Consider the following 14,731-nt stretch of genomic DNA (forward strand, 5'->3'; position numbering starts at 1 on the left):
CTTTCCAAGCTCGTAATGCTTTGTAGTGCTAATATTACTGCTGTTCAGCTCACAACAGTTCACTAATTAAGGTCGGTTTATTACTGTATATGCATAAGTCAGCTGTGATTCGGTGCTCTCCTGCTGGTGTGTAATTACTTATAGGTATTTTTTCTCTTCATGCTGCAAATAAAATGAGTAAATGATTCCTCCTCTTTCCTCTTGTGTGCTGTTCTTTACCTGTACACAATCTTCCTATAAAGCTTCGTAGCAAGTGGATGGGAACGCCATTGCTCCGTTTAGATCATAAAGTAAAGTCAGCCATAGAGCTGTGCGGGATGTGTCATCACATAAGTATTTGTCTGTCTCTCTCCAGGCATGCGTATCCTGGTGAACCTGCTGCTCGACACACTGCCCATGCTGGGTAACGTCCTTCTCCTCTGCTTTTTCGTCTTCTTCATCTTCGGCATCATAGGAGTGCAGCTGTGGGCAGGGCTGCTGAGAAACCGCTGCTACCCCGAGGAGAACTTCACACTGTGAGTCACCGCCTACTCCGTCTGAGTGTGGAAAAGAGTGTGAGACCATGTGATGCACATTCTGTCTTCTTGAACATTAATCCCTCTGACAGGGCGTGTGTGAGTCTGACGACTACACACTGTCACCTCTGTGTGTGTTTCTTTATTACGGTAATTGTGTCAATGATGTAACTTCTTGAATAGCACATGAATCAAAATACACACTGTACCCGCAATTTATACGTGTGTCAGTTTCTGTATGTGTAAATAGGTCTGTCACCTCTCCTCTCATTACCTGCCCTCCCTCTGCGTGACTCTAGAAGATTAATTACATCATCTATTCAATTCACTCATATTTCCATAGTGTGAGATTAAGCCTCCCTCTGGCCCCGTCTCTCAAGTGCTAATATAATGAGGCTGATGGCAAACTAAAATTTGCACAAAGCAAATATCATTACCTCATAATCAAATCTGCCACTTAATTAAAAGGCTGACACTCTTCTTCACTGCTTCTCTCTCACCCATTTTCTGCCAAGTCATCAAGATTGTATCAGCGTTTCTGCAATAAACTGCAGAGACGTAGGATCGAGAAATTCCAGGTACTGTAGCTTAAACATGTTTGGCAAAATGAAATAGATGGAGAAGGGGTGACTGAACGTAACTCTTTTAGGTTTCACAATGCTGTAATATTCAAACTCACCAGACAAGGAAAGGTTATAGAAGTATTACTAAAGACTTTAGATTCCAACACACAACCACAATTCACAGAGATCGTCTATAAATGGAAGAAATTCAAAATCATGTTCACCCTCCACAGAAACGATCGACCAACAGAGATCACACAAGAATGCGACATGTACCAGTCAATCCCAAACAACAAGACCATATTTGAACTTATTGGTTTGAATAAGATGTATTCTGTTTGAGGAAATAACACCAGTTGTCATGGAGCACTGAAATCTGAGTCATACTAGAAAATGCTGAAGGAAATGTTTAGGACATGTGCCATGGGCAAGACGGCAATTCTTGGCATATAAGTTGCACTTCAAAATCAAGCGTTAAAGTACAATATAGTTAAAGATACAGTGTCTAAAATCTTACCACTAGATGTCAGTAGATTGCAGTCAACTGAAGTCTGTTCTTACCATTCCTAATTCTCACAGTAATTTTCTCACATTACTCACAAATAACTCTGTCCACCATTAATCTGTAGTGATGCTAGGCTGTAAGTCAGCTGTTTACCTCAGCTGTCAATATTCCGAGTGTCAACATATATTTATTCTGGAGGAGGCTGTAACACTGTGAAAGGAAAGTGATACTGAGGTGAGCTGTTGAGGATATCTTGAACTTTTCTGCCAGTAAGTGCTGCTGTTACCACTTGTTAGCTCCCGTTGGCCTCTGTTAGCAGGTGTTAGCCTCTGTTCGCTGCTATTAGATGGTGTTAAACTGTCTTTGAAGTATTGCTAGCATTGCTGGCATGACATTTAGTGAATAAATTCTCATGTGATGTGAGAATGTAATCAAACTGTTTATCAGAGGGACAGCATAATGTTAGCTGCTGTTAGCTGTTGTTCAGACTTGTTCTTGTTCTACTGACAAGTAATTGCAGCGATATCACGTTGTCACTTTTGTTAATGTTTTCACTTCTTGGGTGAAGGGGACCTTTCTCAGGTGAGAAATTACAGTTGTGATCTTTCATATCTTGCGAGTGAAGATGCAGGCACGAATTCAAATTTGCCTCCAGTGCACATAAACACTTACGACTTCTCTTCTTCCCCATCTTTGGAGTAATAGATATGTGGCCGGTCTCTAGCCACATACATACATATTCATCACAGCCACTATATTCAAGGTGGTGAATAGCAAAAGACTGACTGTAACTGAACTTCAGAGTGACCGAGTCCAATTTTTGGCCTTTAACCAGCAGAAATTTCAAAGGAGATGAAGCAGTATAATTGCAATAAAGTTATGAATCTGAAATCGTGAATGGGAGAGCAAGCTTATAAATACATTGCTTGCAAATATATAAACAAAATGACTGCGTATGTTGTGACAAATCACCCCCTGCTCTTCGCACCCTTATTCATATACTCATCCCTCTACTTTTTAAAAATTCAAACAAATATTAGAATATTAGAAAGGGTGCAAGAAGAAAACAAATAAAAAAACTAAGAACTGATACATGCACACACTTCCTAGCTGTACAGAGTACTGTATCTGAATTTCAGAAAAGGTCTAAGCTTTAGGTGGACTGTGCCTTTATCCTTTTGCTGTTTCTTAGTTAACCTCTCTTACTACGGCGTTATTTTTGTGCCACTATTCTGAGCGCACGTAAAATAAGTTGCAGGTGCAAGTGTTGCATTTTGAGGAGAAATTTATTTTGAGCAAAGAAAAGCTAAATCTCAGTGAACAAAATTCATTGCTGCGTGCAAAAAATGTATTTCAGTGTTTGCTATTATCCACACACACACACACACACACACACACACACACACACACACAATAGCAGCCCCTGTCGCTCAGTTTTTGCATTTGCACTTGCTCGCAATGTGTTGCTTGCGCTCTCAACATTTCTGCCTGTGCGCGCTCAACTCTTTCTGTACACCGTTATATTTGTGCCACAAAACCAATCACAGACTTGGATGCAAAAAAAATCTGATTGGCTGTTTTGGTCTCCAATCGGCTCGAAATGACAAAATGCAATATCCCAGAATCCATTTCGTCCAAAACTCAAACGAGGCAGTGGCGGAGGAACACAGAGTGGCGGAGTTTGAAATATTACTCTGTCTGGGTCACAAAATAAACTTTTAAGATATTTTCATGCGAGAATGGTGCTGTGTAAACTTCAAATATCTGCTCGATTCATCAAGACATCTCATATTTGCATAAGTGCTCTAAAGTTTTCAGAGATGCCTGTTACCCACCAGCTGACCGGGTGGTCACTCGGGTTAAACATGATATATAAGGCTGAACTGACAAAGAAATCACCAACTACACCACCAGGTAACAGGCATCTCCGAAAACGTTAGAGCACTTATGCATAGCACACATTTTGTGACCCAGACAGAGTAATATTTCAAACTGGTTTTGTGGCACAAATATAACGGTGTACAGAAAGAGTTGAACACGCACCGGCAGAAATGTTGAGAGCGCAAGCAACACATTGCGAGCGAGCGCAAATGCAAAAACTGAGCGAGAGGGGCTGCTGTTGTGTGTGTGTGGATAATAGCAAACACTGAAATACATTTTTTGCACGCAGCAATGAATTTTGTTCACTGAGATTTAGCTTTTCTTTGCTCAAAATAAATTTCTCCTCAAAATGCAGCACTTGCACCTGCAACTGATTTTACGTGCGCTCAGAATAGTGGCACAAAAATAACGCCATATCTTACCTGCATAGTTTAATAGTATTGCACAGTTTATTGTATTTTTCGTATATACTTTTCAAGAGTACTGTTCCGTGTCCCAATGGCTGTGGGGTGTTTATTTTGGTTGGCGGTATCAGAAATTCAATTACTCTTCTGTCATGTTGCTTTAGTGCACAGCAAAATCTCCAGTGTTAAATTAACACTGGAGAGTGTCTATATGGGTCCACACCTCTGAGTGTTAAATTAACACTTTTGACAGTGTTATATGTTTAAAAGTAACCTAGTCAGTTTTGAAGATTAACAATGGCTAACACCGAGCAGTGCTGATTTTCTAACACTGGAATATTTCTAACATTTTGAGTTATTTTCCAGTGTTAGAAAATCAGCACTGCTCAGTGTTAGCCATTGTTAATCTTCAAAACTGACTAGGTTACTTTTAAACATATAACACTGTCAAAAGTGTTAATTTAACACTCAACAGTGTTGTATTTAACACTCAGAGGTGTGGACCCATATAGACACTCTCCAGTGTTAATTTAACACTGGAGATTTTGCTGTGTGAAGTGCAAATGCTTTGTAGTAGATTTAGGCTCATTCTCTGCTCATGGAGTACTACTTGCTTTTTTGTATTTCTGGGCATTGGACTGTGTAATGCATGTGTTTGTGCAGAGCAGCAGAAACACCAGCTGTCACTCATATGTCAGCAACCTTCAGCTTCTACCCAAAATGAAAAGTTTGGTGATTTAAAAAAGCTTGTCTTGATGCCAAGTTCTTTAATTCAGCAATTTCACAGTTCTCATGCCAAAATGTTTAATAGTTAAATTATTTTAATCATGTGTCTTTTTAGTGTAATTTCTTGAGACTCACGTGCAGACTTGATTTGATTTTTCTTTTACACTTTAATTTGTGTAGATTTAAAAAGAGACCAGAGTTAGGTTTAAGACATGCAAATGCATGGAGCAAGCATCCTCTCCATTTTAATGCCACATCTGAGAACATCTGGCTGTGGGGCCATAGCATTTGTTCCAAACATTCAGGACCCTCTGTTTAAGTCACTGGACTACATCACATGTTGAAAAATGATTTTTTTTTTCTTTTTTTTTGTGTCCCGTTTGGATCTTTAGCCATCAGAATTGTTGTCTTAAGGCCAAGAAAGATGCCAAGCGGATTTATTTTACCAAGTGGATCATCATGGCCTTGCCATATTGGTCCATTTAATTGACCTTTATTATAATTATGAATTATTTTATTTTCAGTTGCTACAAACTAAACTAAAATGAAAAATGATTTTCGAGTGGTACAGAGTGCATTTACATGTGAGGGAGATGGGCACCGGGGCAGTTCGTTCTGTCCATCTGATGTGAAGGTCAAACAGCAGTCTTACAACACATGGTAACCTAGGCTGTTGTCAGTATATTTTAATGCCTTTTGTTTTTGGTAGTTGTTGTTATTTTAGAAAATTGATACTACTAATACTAGTAAGGAATATTCTTTAAGTTTCATATTTTTTCTAGTTGTGAGAACCTCAGTAACAACATTTTGTGTGTTTGGCTCAAGATTCCTAATATGTGTTGTTTTAAAGTTGAATTTTAATTGGAGGCTGAATTGCCTAAAATTAATCTTAAATGCATTGGAATATTGTTAAAATCAGCTGTAAAGTAGTACTGTGTATTTAAAATCAGTTAATTGTGCCTAAGTTTGTAAGCAGTTGTTGATTTCTTCCTTTCCAGTGGAACTTGCTCCCAGTTTGGCTTCAGGAGTCAGACACCGTCTACTTTAAAGATTGGAGTTAAAATCTATCTTTTGATTTATTTAATAGGCTTAATCCAGGAACTCTGAACCATTCCTTATTTAAGTTGCTATTGAGGTTTTTCACTTATGTCATGCAAGTGTTGTCCCTTGGACATGATATAACCACCGGTTACTAGGGAAAAATGTGTATTCCATGATTGGTTGGTAGTAATTCCTGGAGGTTGCGAGGTGAAAATGATTGCAAAGAAAGTGCTGTACCAAAAACTCCTGATGAGTGACAGACTGCCAGGATTGCCTGTACTTTTACTCCCTCAGCTGATGGGTGGGAGGCGTGAAGATCTAAGTTGGCAATTAATGTGATGCGATGTAGGAGCTTCAAATTGATATCATAGGTGAAGTTACTAAAAATAATGAATGACTTTGATTTTCACTGACATCAACCTCAAGGTTAGAGGTCATGTTTTCTGAAATTCTTGTCAATGCAATAACTAGTGGACAAGGCAACGTAGAAGATTCAAATTGATACCATAGGTGCAGTTACTAAAAATCTGAGTTTGAAACTCAGTGATCTTGACTTTAAGGTCAAGGTCAGAGTTCAAGTTTTCTGAAAATTTTCTGAATGCAATAACTCAAGAACACGGTGACCAAGGAGTTTGAAATTGACACCATAGGTGTGTGTACTACGAGGGAGGAAGCAAAACTGAGCACACTATACACAAGAAGAGCAACTACCAAAATAAAACAGGAAACATGACACACAGATTAAGATGCAGACTTGACACCGGAACTGGGGAAGAACAGACATGAGAGCATAACTGACTGGACGTGACACGTGGAACACAAGGCACAGTAACAAAACCTAAAGACCAGAAACCACAAAACACTAAAGATGAAAAACACAAATAAAAAACACTAAATGAGACGAAATGCAAAAACCAGGAAACACAAACACTGGGTTCCTAGATCCAGGACACCTTGAGCTGAACTGCCATTATACTTAATTAGTTGAAATGAATTAGATCCTTTTTGTTCACTTTTTATATTGTCATGATATTTTTGTGATTTAAATGTTATCTCCTAATACTAATACTGTCTCGGAACGCTTGTATAGAAAAGAATGATAAAATAAAGTGGCCCAAAGGTAAAAAATGACCTAATACCAGCTGGCTTTTATTCATTATCTGCTCACTTGTATTTTTCACAGCAAAATTAAGAGATTTTTAATAGTCAGCGCTTCTTAATTAGTCATAAATTATGACAGTTCATTTTCCCTGGTAGGAAATAGCAAATCAGAATTAGAAGCTTAAAGCTAAACAGGTGTTGTTTGTTCCTAACCATGTCTATGATTAAGAGTACAGCTAATACCACTGTGCAAACACAGAGCTCAGACAATAACTGGGATTCTGTTAGCGGTAAGGAAATGCCTGGGGAGACCAGATCTGAGGCCAAGCATTTGATTGGGCCAGTTTGGCTGCACAGAGTGGGCTGGACGACGGTTCGCACTTACAAGCCCGGAAAGAAAATAATGATCTGATGAGAGGCTTTGGGGTAGGTCATCACCATAGTAACCAATTCTGAGATGAAATGGAGAGGGGATGTAATCATGGGATGCCCTGATCTCCCTGAGTAAATCTCAATAATGTCATCCAATTTTGGTAAAACATTCGCACAGGTACTCTTTTTCCACCCCTTTTTTGTCAGAGAGCTGATGTAAACAGTGTGTGACGGTTGTAATTCACACTGCCAGGTTTCCAGAAACAAGAGCAAGAGGTATGAAACAGCTGCTTTAGCTGGTGCCTCTGCTGTCAGGAGTCCAACATCTCTTCAGCTGTGAAATGACTGCTGTCTGTCTGACACTCTCTGGTGATGAACATAATCACCTCGGTATACAGGAACACACAGCTGATGTCCAAACTGATAATGAGCGAGGCTGTGATATCTGCTGTCAGCGGATGTTGGCTCAGTCGTGCACAGAGGTTGGGACTTGTGGATGGTTGGCTGTCTGTCACATTTTTCTCATATTTACTTGTTCTTCTCATACCTCCAGTAAGGACTGTGAAAAGGATGAACAACACAGGGGTATATCTGGGAACACATGCTCATTTGTGCAGACTTACATCCCTAAGAGGAACATGAGCATGGAAATACCCCTAAAAACTAATGTCTCTGTAGTGAGATGTCCAGAGAGAGTCAGTGAGATACTTCATATCAGTTTTATTTATATAATGGCAAATCACAATAGAACTAGCTTCAGGATGCTGTATATTGTAAGATAAAGACCCTACAATAATACAGAGAGAGCCCCAACAATCAAACGACCCCCTTTGAGGAAGGACTTGCGAACATTGGGAAGGAAAAATTTCCTTTTAATAGTCAAAGGAGCTTGCAAAGAAAAGCATCTGGACTTCTTTCAGTTACTTGAAGACGTTTCACCTCTCATCCGAGAAGCTTCTTCAGTTCTAAGGTCAAATGGTGGAGAGTCCCAGATATAAACCTATTGGGAGTTTCCCCCCACAGAGGCCATCTGATCTCAGGAATTCGCATGATAAGGTGGGGCCAGGTTTCACAGTGAGCTCACCCGAAACTCTGGCTGACTGGGACCCACACCCAGTTTCACACCTTGGCTCAGGCGATTAGAGGATCATCAGGGGGTCCTTTTGTCCCTCTGTGGGGGGATACTCCCACTAGGTTTATATCTGGGACTCTCCACCATTTGACCTTAGAACTGAAGAAGCTTCTCGGATGAGAGGTGAAACGTCTTCAAGTAACTGAAAGAAGTCCAGATGCTTTTCTTTGCAAGCTCCTTTGACTACGATGACCTGGATGACTGAGAACCTTCACAGAGACATATTCCTTTTAATAGGAAGAAACCTCCAGACTCAGGGAGGGGCAGCCATCCTCTGACCAGTTGGGGATGAGGGAAGTAATATTTTTGAGTGAGATAAAGCTGCCTCTTTTGTACATTTAGATATCTAGCATGCATTTTCTTAGTTAAATAAACTGAAAATTTTAAGTTATGCGAGGAGCACACAGCATAACAGGGAATTCAGCAGAAATGACACAATATTTGCTGTCCACTGACAAATCAATCGTTCTGATAGACAGCTTTATCATTCCTGTGCTACGATGTGTAAATGCATGGTATAAGTATATCTTGGTAACACTATATTAGGTACAGATTTATTGGGTTATTATCCAAGACAATATGAGGTGGCAAATATCTACTGATGATCTGATATTTGCTTAGGAGCATGCTAACAGAATTTTATGAACCTCTGCTGGTAAACCAGAGACTCTACAGTAAACCGAAGCTTAACTGAAACAAAGTTTAGCTTAAAACACACTTACAAAGTTCAGTGGAAGGGCATACGTGGTTAATACCTACCAGAGCTACTGTCTTAGCTTCAGACATTTGGGTTAAAAATACCTGTTTCAACTAGAATCAGTGCACATGGACGAAACCTGGTCAAAAATATCCAGTGTTATGCTGGATATATGGATCATGTTTTTTGGCTTGTTAATAGCTTCTTTTGAGCCTGCAGTACGCAGGGACAGAGTCAGTGGAAGCAATACAAAGACCTACAAATACACAGAGTGTGTTAGACAGAGAGTAGTTACTATGCTGCTTCTATTGAGTCATCATAAATACCAGGTCAATTGTAAATGCTAACCAGTATGTCGTTCTCTGGTCTAGAGCAGGGCGATATGGCCAAAAATATTTATCACGATATATATTTGAAAATTTGCGATAACGATATAACCGACGATATAATTGATGTGAGACAAAATACAACTCCACAACATTACTAGCGCAAAAAGACAACCTTCCATTTATTTTCACTTAAACAAGAAGCTGGTTTTTATGTACATTAAAGCTTTATAAAAATGTAACAGTGCAAATGCAAATTCCTTGCTGAAAGTTTAACCAAAAGGCATTTCCAGTAGAAATGGGCTGACATATCCTGAGCATAACCATGTATAATATCCACTGAAGTTAAAAAGAGGTGCTTTGCAACATTAAACTGCAGTGTGCAGTACGCATTTTTCGGACCATAAGGTGCACAGGATTATAAGGCACATTAAGCGAAACAAAGCAGTCAGATAAATCAAACTTTATTAAACTCATTCTTCTTGCTTCCTCCACTTCTGTACCATTGATTCATTAATGTTGAATTCTCTGGCAGCTGCTCTATTCCCATGTTGTTGCAGTCTATTAATGACTAACCTCATATTGTGGATGGATTATCTCAGTTGTTCTCCTGACTGAAGTTTGGTCCGTTTACAGCATCCTGCCATGCGATTGCATTTGTCTCTAACCATGAAGAACCTTCACGTTAACTTTTATAAGTGGAAAAGTGTTAGTGTTCGTCCTCCAGCTTCACTGTTTATGTTATGCTAACATAGCTGTGTCGCTAGCGATCACGTAGCACATCATTATATACCAGCTAGCCCAACTTCAGTAACCCTACAAACGTCACTGCTGTTTAGTTTCCTGTCTTCATTTATGTTGCAAGTGGTTGCAGAGCTGTACGTTTGATTTTTTTCAGAAATCTCTCAGTCAGAACATGCAATATCATGCTTAGGTAACTAGCGAAACTAGCGAGCTAACTTCCGCTAGCTTCCTGCTAACTTCTAACTCCGTTAAATGTAATAACTTTTGTTTTCATGGATGCCTGGAAGTTAAACTTTATAGTTACACCTGGTAAAGCAGCAATGCTGATCGTTTTATTAAAGATGAAAGAATTTAGACAGTTTTTAACTCTAAGTGATGCTGCAGTGTTGTTTGACCTGAAGCATACGGAGTTTAGGACCCAGATTACTCCCAGATTTAAGAGCATCTTAGTCCGACAAATACGACAATAACAACGGCCGCTTGCATGTTCTGCAAAAAAATGTGCTTTGTTGTGTATCTGACGGACAAACACCAAACCAGTTCCACATCAAGGAAGTTGCACCATTTTTACAAACCAATTCTGGTTCATCTGTTTCACTCAACAATCGGCCATGTGCGTATGAAAACAAAGGCACTGCGCATGCGCGTTTTACTCCCATTCTATCGCGATATTTCATTTTCCTATCGTTGCCTAACATTATACCGGTATTACCGTGAACGGTATAATATGGCCCAGCCCTACTCTGGTCTGCCTTCTAAATAGCAACCCTACCTCACACTGAAATAAAATCACACACAGCTTCGCTCTTTTTTTCAGCCTCTATCTTTTCATTTTCCTAATATTGCCAAAACGATCACATTTACTCTCTTCCTCCTCGTGTTTGGTTTATTGTCTTCTCTTTTCATCATTTCAGCTTTACTCCTTTGTCAACTGCTTTTGTATCGTGTGTCTTACATTTTCTTGGTTTCATTAAACACAGACTTTTTCTTGGATGCAGCTAATCAAGTCATAAATTGAGAAGTAGCATCAGCGTTCTATAACAGGCAGAGCAGACGGTCACGCTGAACCAGACAGCAGCCTGCTGCATAACACCAGCGCCAGACCGCATTAGCTTTTCTTTTAAAGTCTGCTTATCTAACGTCTTCTTGTCTGCATTTTCTTCATCTTGTCATGCACCCTGCTGGACGAGCTACCAAATTAGAATTAACTGTCACGGAGGAGCAGGGAGGACTCGGCGCAGACTGAAATCTCAGAAAAACAGGTTTATTTACACACTCCAGGTGCACTATATACAGGTGAAGGAGAAGGGGGCCAGGGTTCCCAGGGGTGCAGAGAGGGGTCGGGAAAAGTGTCCAGAGTCTCCAAACCAAGCACGAGAAATCTGCATACAGAGAACAAGAGTTAGCACGGAACTTTCACGGACAGAGCTCAAAACTGGCTGAGGCTAAAGTAGCACTGACGAGCGTTATTCAATAGTCCAGCGGCGAGGTGCTCTCAGTCACTGCCTTAAGTAGCGGGAGCAAACAAGGTGAGGAGCCACAGGTGATTGCCTACAGGTGGTGGAGGCCGGGAGCTCACAATGAGCTCCGCCCAGGCAGCGAGCAGAGAGAGAGGAGAGAGAGAAAAGACAAAACATAACATGTAGCCACACAGGGCCAGCCGAGCAGGCACGGGGACCATGACATTAACTGAGGAAAAAATGTGCTGCTGATGTCAGTTTGCAGGCTAGATCGTGAATAACATGTTTAGCACATGAAAGGTGGTCGAAACATGGCCACAGTTTGGTCTGGTTAGGTCCTTTTTTATTAGTGACAGTAGCTGCTTGTGGACTTTTTGTTTGGTACCACTAATAACATGCTGTCCCCACATTACATGTAGGCACTGTCTAGTACTTTGTATCTTTCCTTCATATCACTCAGAGTTATTAAGAGTATTGAGGTCAAACAAATATTAATATATTACTCCCAGAAGAAAGTAATATGTTACACTAGCCATTAGTTTACTTTTGCATTACTCTGTAACATAGACATATAAATAACACTCAGGTTATAAGACCTCACAGAACCCTACTTACTCTGTGTTAGCGTGAAGAGATGTTTGAAGTAAAGTTTGCTGATCATAGCAAGAGGCGCGTTTAATGCAAGCTTGAAAGAATCCTTAGTAATGCAATGAATGGCATAATTGAAACTGTAATGTGATAAATGCGACTGTGGTACTCAAAATTGTAATCTGATTACTGTGCTTTTTTAAAGTTCTTGTACTTGTTTTTAAATCTGTAATCTCTTTGTGAACTTTGTGAACCCTGGGTTTGCTTTATAAATAAAACTGGTCACATAGTCCTTGAGCTGGCTGAGATAAATGTTTGGTAAATGGTAAATGGCCTGCATTTGTATAGCGCTTTTCTAGTCCCTAAGGACCCCAAAGCACTTCACACTACATTCAGTCATTCACCCAGTCACACACACATTCACACACTGGCGATGGCAAGCTACATTGTAGCCCAAAAACTTTTTTCACGTCTATGACGGCGCATTTTGTTTTTTGCCTGTCTGGCTGTCTCGCTAAATCAGGAACTCTTTGAAAGAATTTCTTAAAATTTTGCACTTGGAGTCAAAACAAAACTGATTCGATTTTAATGATCAAAGTCAAGGACACAGTTCCACACAAACGTTCAACGGGATACAATAATACAGTGATGAAACTAGTGCATATTTTTTATGTCTAGACAATGGTGATTTTAGATTCTTCCTTTTAAAAGGTACTTTCAGCTGCTCCCTTCACAAGGGGTTGCCGCAGTAGGTTGCTCCACAGTTTTGATTTGCTAGCTTTTTAAGCCTGATGCCCTTCCTGATGCAACCAGCGGGGGATTTGTACTTCCTCCTGACATCAAACCAGCAATCTCTCGCTTCTTACGTATGTGTAAACTCTCCACTATTCGGTTTCTTCTATTTAAAAAAAAAGTATTTGCACTACATTATAAAATCCCATCATACTCCTTGACAAAAATTGATTTTAACACTTTAAAAGTCACGCTTTAGAAGGTGACACAAAATAAACTTGTCAGTCAAAATATTTTTTTCAGCAAAAAGCACTATAAATCACACTGCTGTGAAATGTTTTTAACAGGTTTGAGTCAGGCTTTGAACACATTGTTAAAATTCTGTTTGCATAGAAGACTTTAAAGCCTCCAATATTTTTGTGTTTCTGTAGTTTGCAAAACACAAAAAGAAAAAATCCAAAAGGGAAATTTCACATTCAGTGTGAGAAACACGCAGATTGCTGGACTGAACAGCGAGTCTGACGGCTTGTTCTCGGGCTGCCTTTGTAGCCAGTACATGATCAATCTTACATCAAGAAAAATGTTCGTCACACGGAAACGGTGCGCCGCGGACAGACAACGGCTGTCAAACAGAGTCAGACCGCAGACTGTCAGCTAGATGTGTCAGGGTTAAAATGTCTCCATCACTACCACCCTGCCTCTGTGTCTGTGTGCGTGCGTCTGCTTGTGGTGTATTTCTTTCAATTTTACTGTTACACACATAATCTTCTCTCTCTATCTCTGTCCTTTCATCCACTCATCTCTCCACTTGTGAGCACTCATATAACAAACTTAAAATGCACTATTACACATGAAGCTTTGATCTAGGCTCGTGTGCATCTCTTTGCATGCCACTATACTTGTAAAGAAACAGATGGATGAGAATGGCAAGTTTAGAGATGATTTTGTTTTCTTCTTATCTGATCATTTATTAGATATCTTCATTAAAAAAATACCTCGAAATGGTATGGTATATGGGTGAAATTCTCTTTCACCCATATAATATGACTTCTGTTCTGCCTGGTTTAAATGTGAGACTTTGTTGATGAAATACACTATTCCTGTCTATAATACACACATTTTATGCTGATTTTACTATGACTGGATGTTTAAAACTGCATGTCTTTGACTCTGACAAGCAGATTTTTTCACCATTCAATTCATAAATATTTAAGACTGATTTCAGATTGTCTTTCATCTGTATCTTTTCTTCAGTTTTTTCCTTTTCCCTCTTTTTTTGACCCATTTCAAAGTGTATTTATCATTTTTAACATTACGTTGTACAAGGAAATGTTTTGTTTTTAGGATACTGTTGTAATCATCGTCTCCTTCCTGGACTCTTCCAGCAGTAGCGGAGTCAGTCTCCCTCGGCCTTACTACATGGCTGATGAGGATGACGAGCGTCCTTTTATCTGCTCCCTTCCTGTTGACAATGGCATCATGTCTTGCTCCGATGTGCCGGCCCGCCGAGAAGGAGGCAAGACATGCTGCCTGGACAAAGATGACATCCTGTATCGCCAGTCTATCGGTCTGAGCCCCGAGCCCCTGGCCAACGGCAGCGTCAGTGTAGCAGGGCTCTGTGTGAACTGGAACCAGTACTACACCAGGTGTCATACTGGGTACAGCAACCCCCACAAAGGAGCCATCAACTTTGACAACATTGCCTTTGCCTGGATTGTCATCTTTCAGGTGGGTTTTTTTGTTTTTAACCTGAGGCTGTACAAGTAAATCGAGTAATTAAAACACTGTTTAACTGTGTGATGATTCATTCTCTGTCATTTTTATAATTCATGATATCTGATGCTGTTAAATAATACAAGGGAGACATATCCAGGTGGCAGTGTGTTGGAGTGATTAGCAATGTTGCCTCACCAAAATCAAGGTACTGGGTTTAAATTAGGGTTT

At 39.9% G+C, this 14,731-nt stretch overlaps 1 protein-coding gene and 1 long non-coding RNA gene across 13 annotated transcripts in view; one reads left to right on the plus strand and one right to left on the minus strand.

Annotated features, from left to right (window-relative positions):
- Positions 1 to 14,731, plus strand: part of LOC309708141 (voltage-dependent T-type calcium channel subunit alpha-1I-like) — a 229,018-nt gene that overhangs the window by 108,667 nt on the left and 105,620 nt on the right. For 10 of the 11 annotated variants that reach the window (XM_082535920.1, XM_082535918.1, XM_082535917.1 and 7 more), the window contains 2 exons: positions 356 to 515; positions 14,173 to 14,515. In XM_082535920.1, coding sequence (XP_082392046.1) covers positions 356 to 515; positions 14,173 to 14,515 — 503 coding nt within the window. The remainder of the gene's footprint in view (positions 1 to 355; positions 516 to 14,172; positions 14,516 to 14,731) is intronic. The other variant, XM_082535916.1, reaches the window with a different exon arrangement.
- The window catches only part of LOC309708150, a 431,095-nt gene continuing 425,690 nt past the window's right edge, over positions 9,327 to 14,731 (minus strand). For both annotated transcript variants that reach the window (XR_014277185.1, XR_014277186.1), the window contains exon 3: positions 9,327 to 10,009. This is a non-coding gene — a long non-coding RNA (uncharacterized lncRNA). The remainder of the gene's footprint in view (positions 10,010 to 14,731) is intronic.

The sequence above is a fragment of the Aulonocara stuartgranti genome (assembly GCF_965226115.1).
Source record: "Aulonocara stuartgranti genome assembly, chromosome: 6".
In the NCBI taxonomy this organism is placed as follows: Eukaryota; Metazoa; Chordata; class Actinopteri; order Cichliformes; family Cichlidae; genus Aulonocara; species Aulonocara stuartgranti.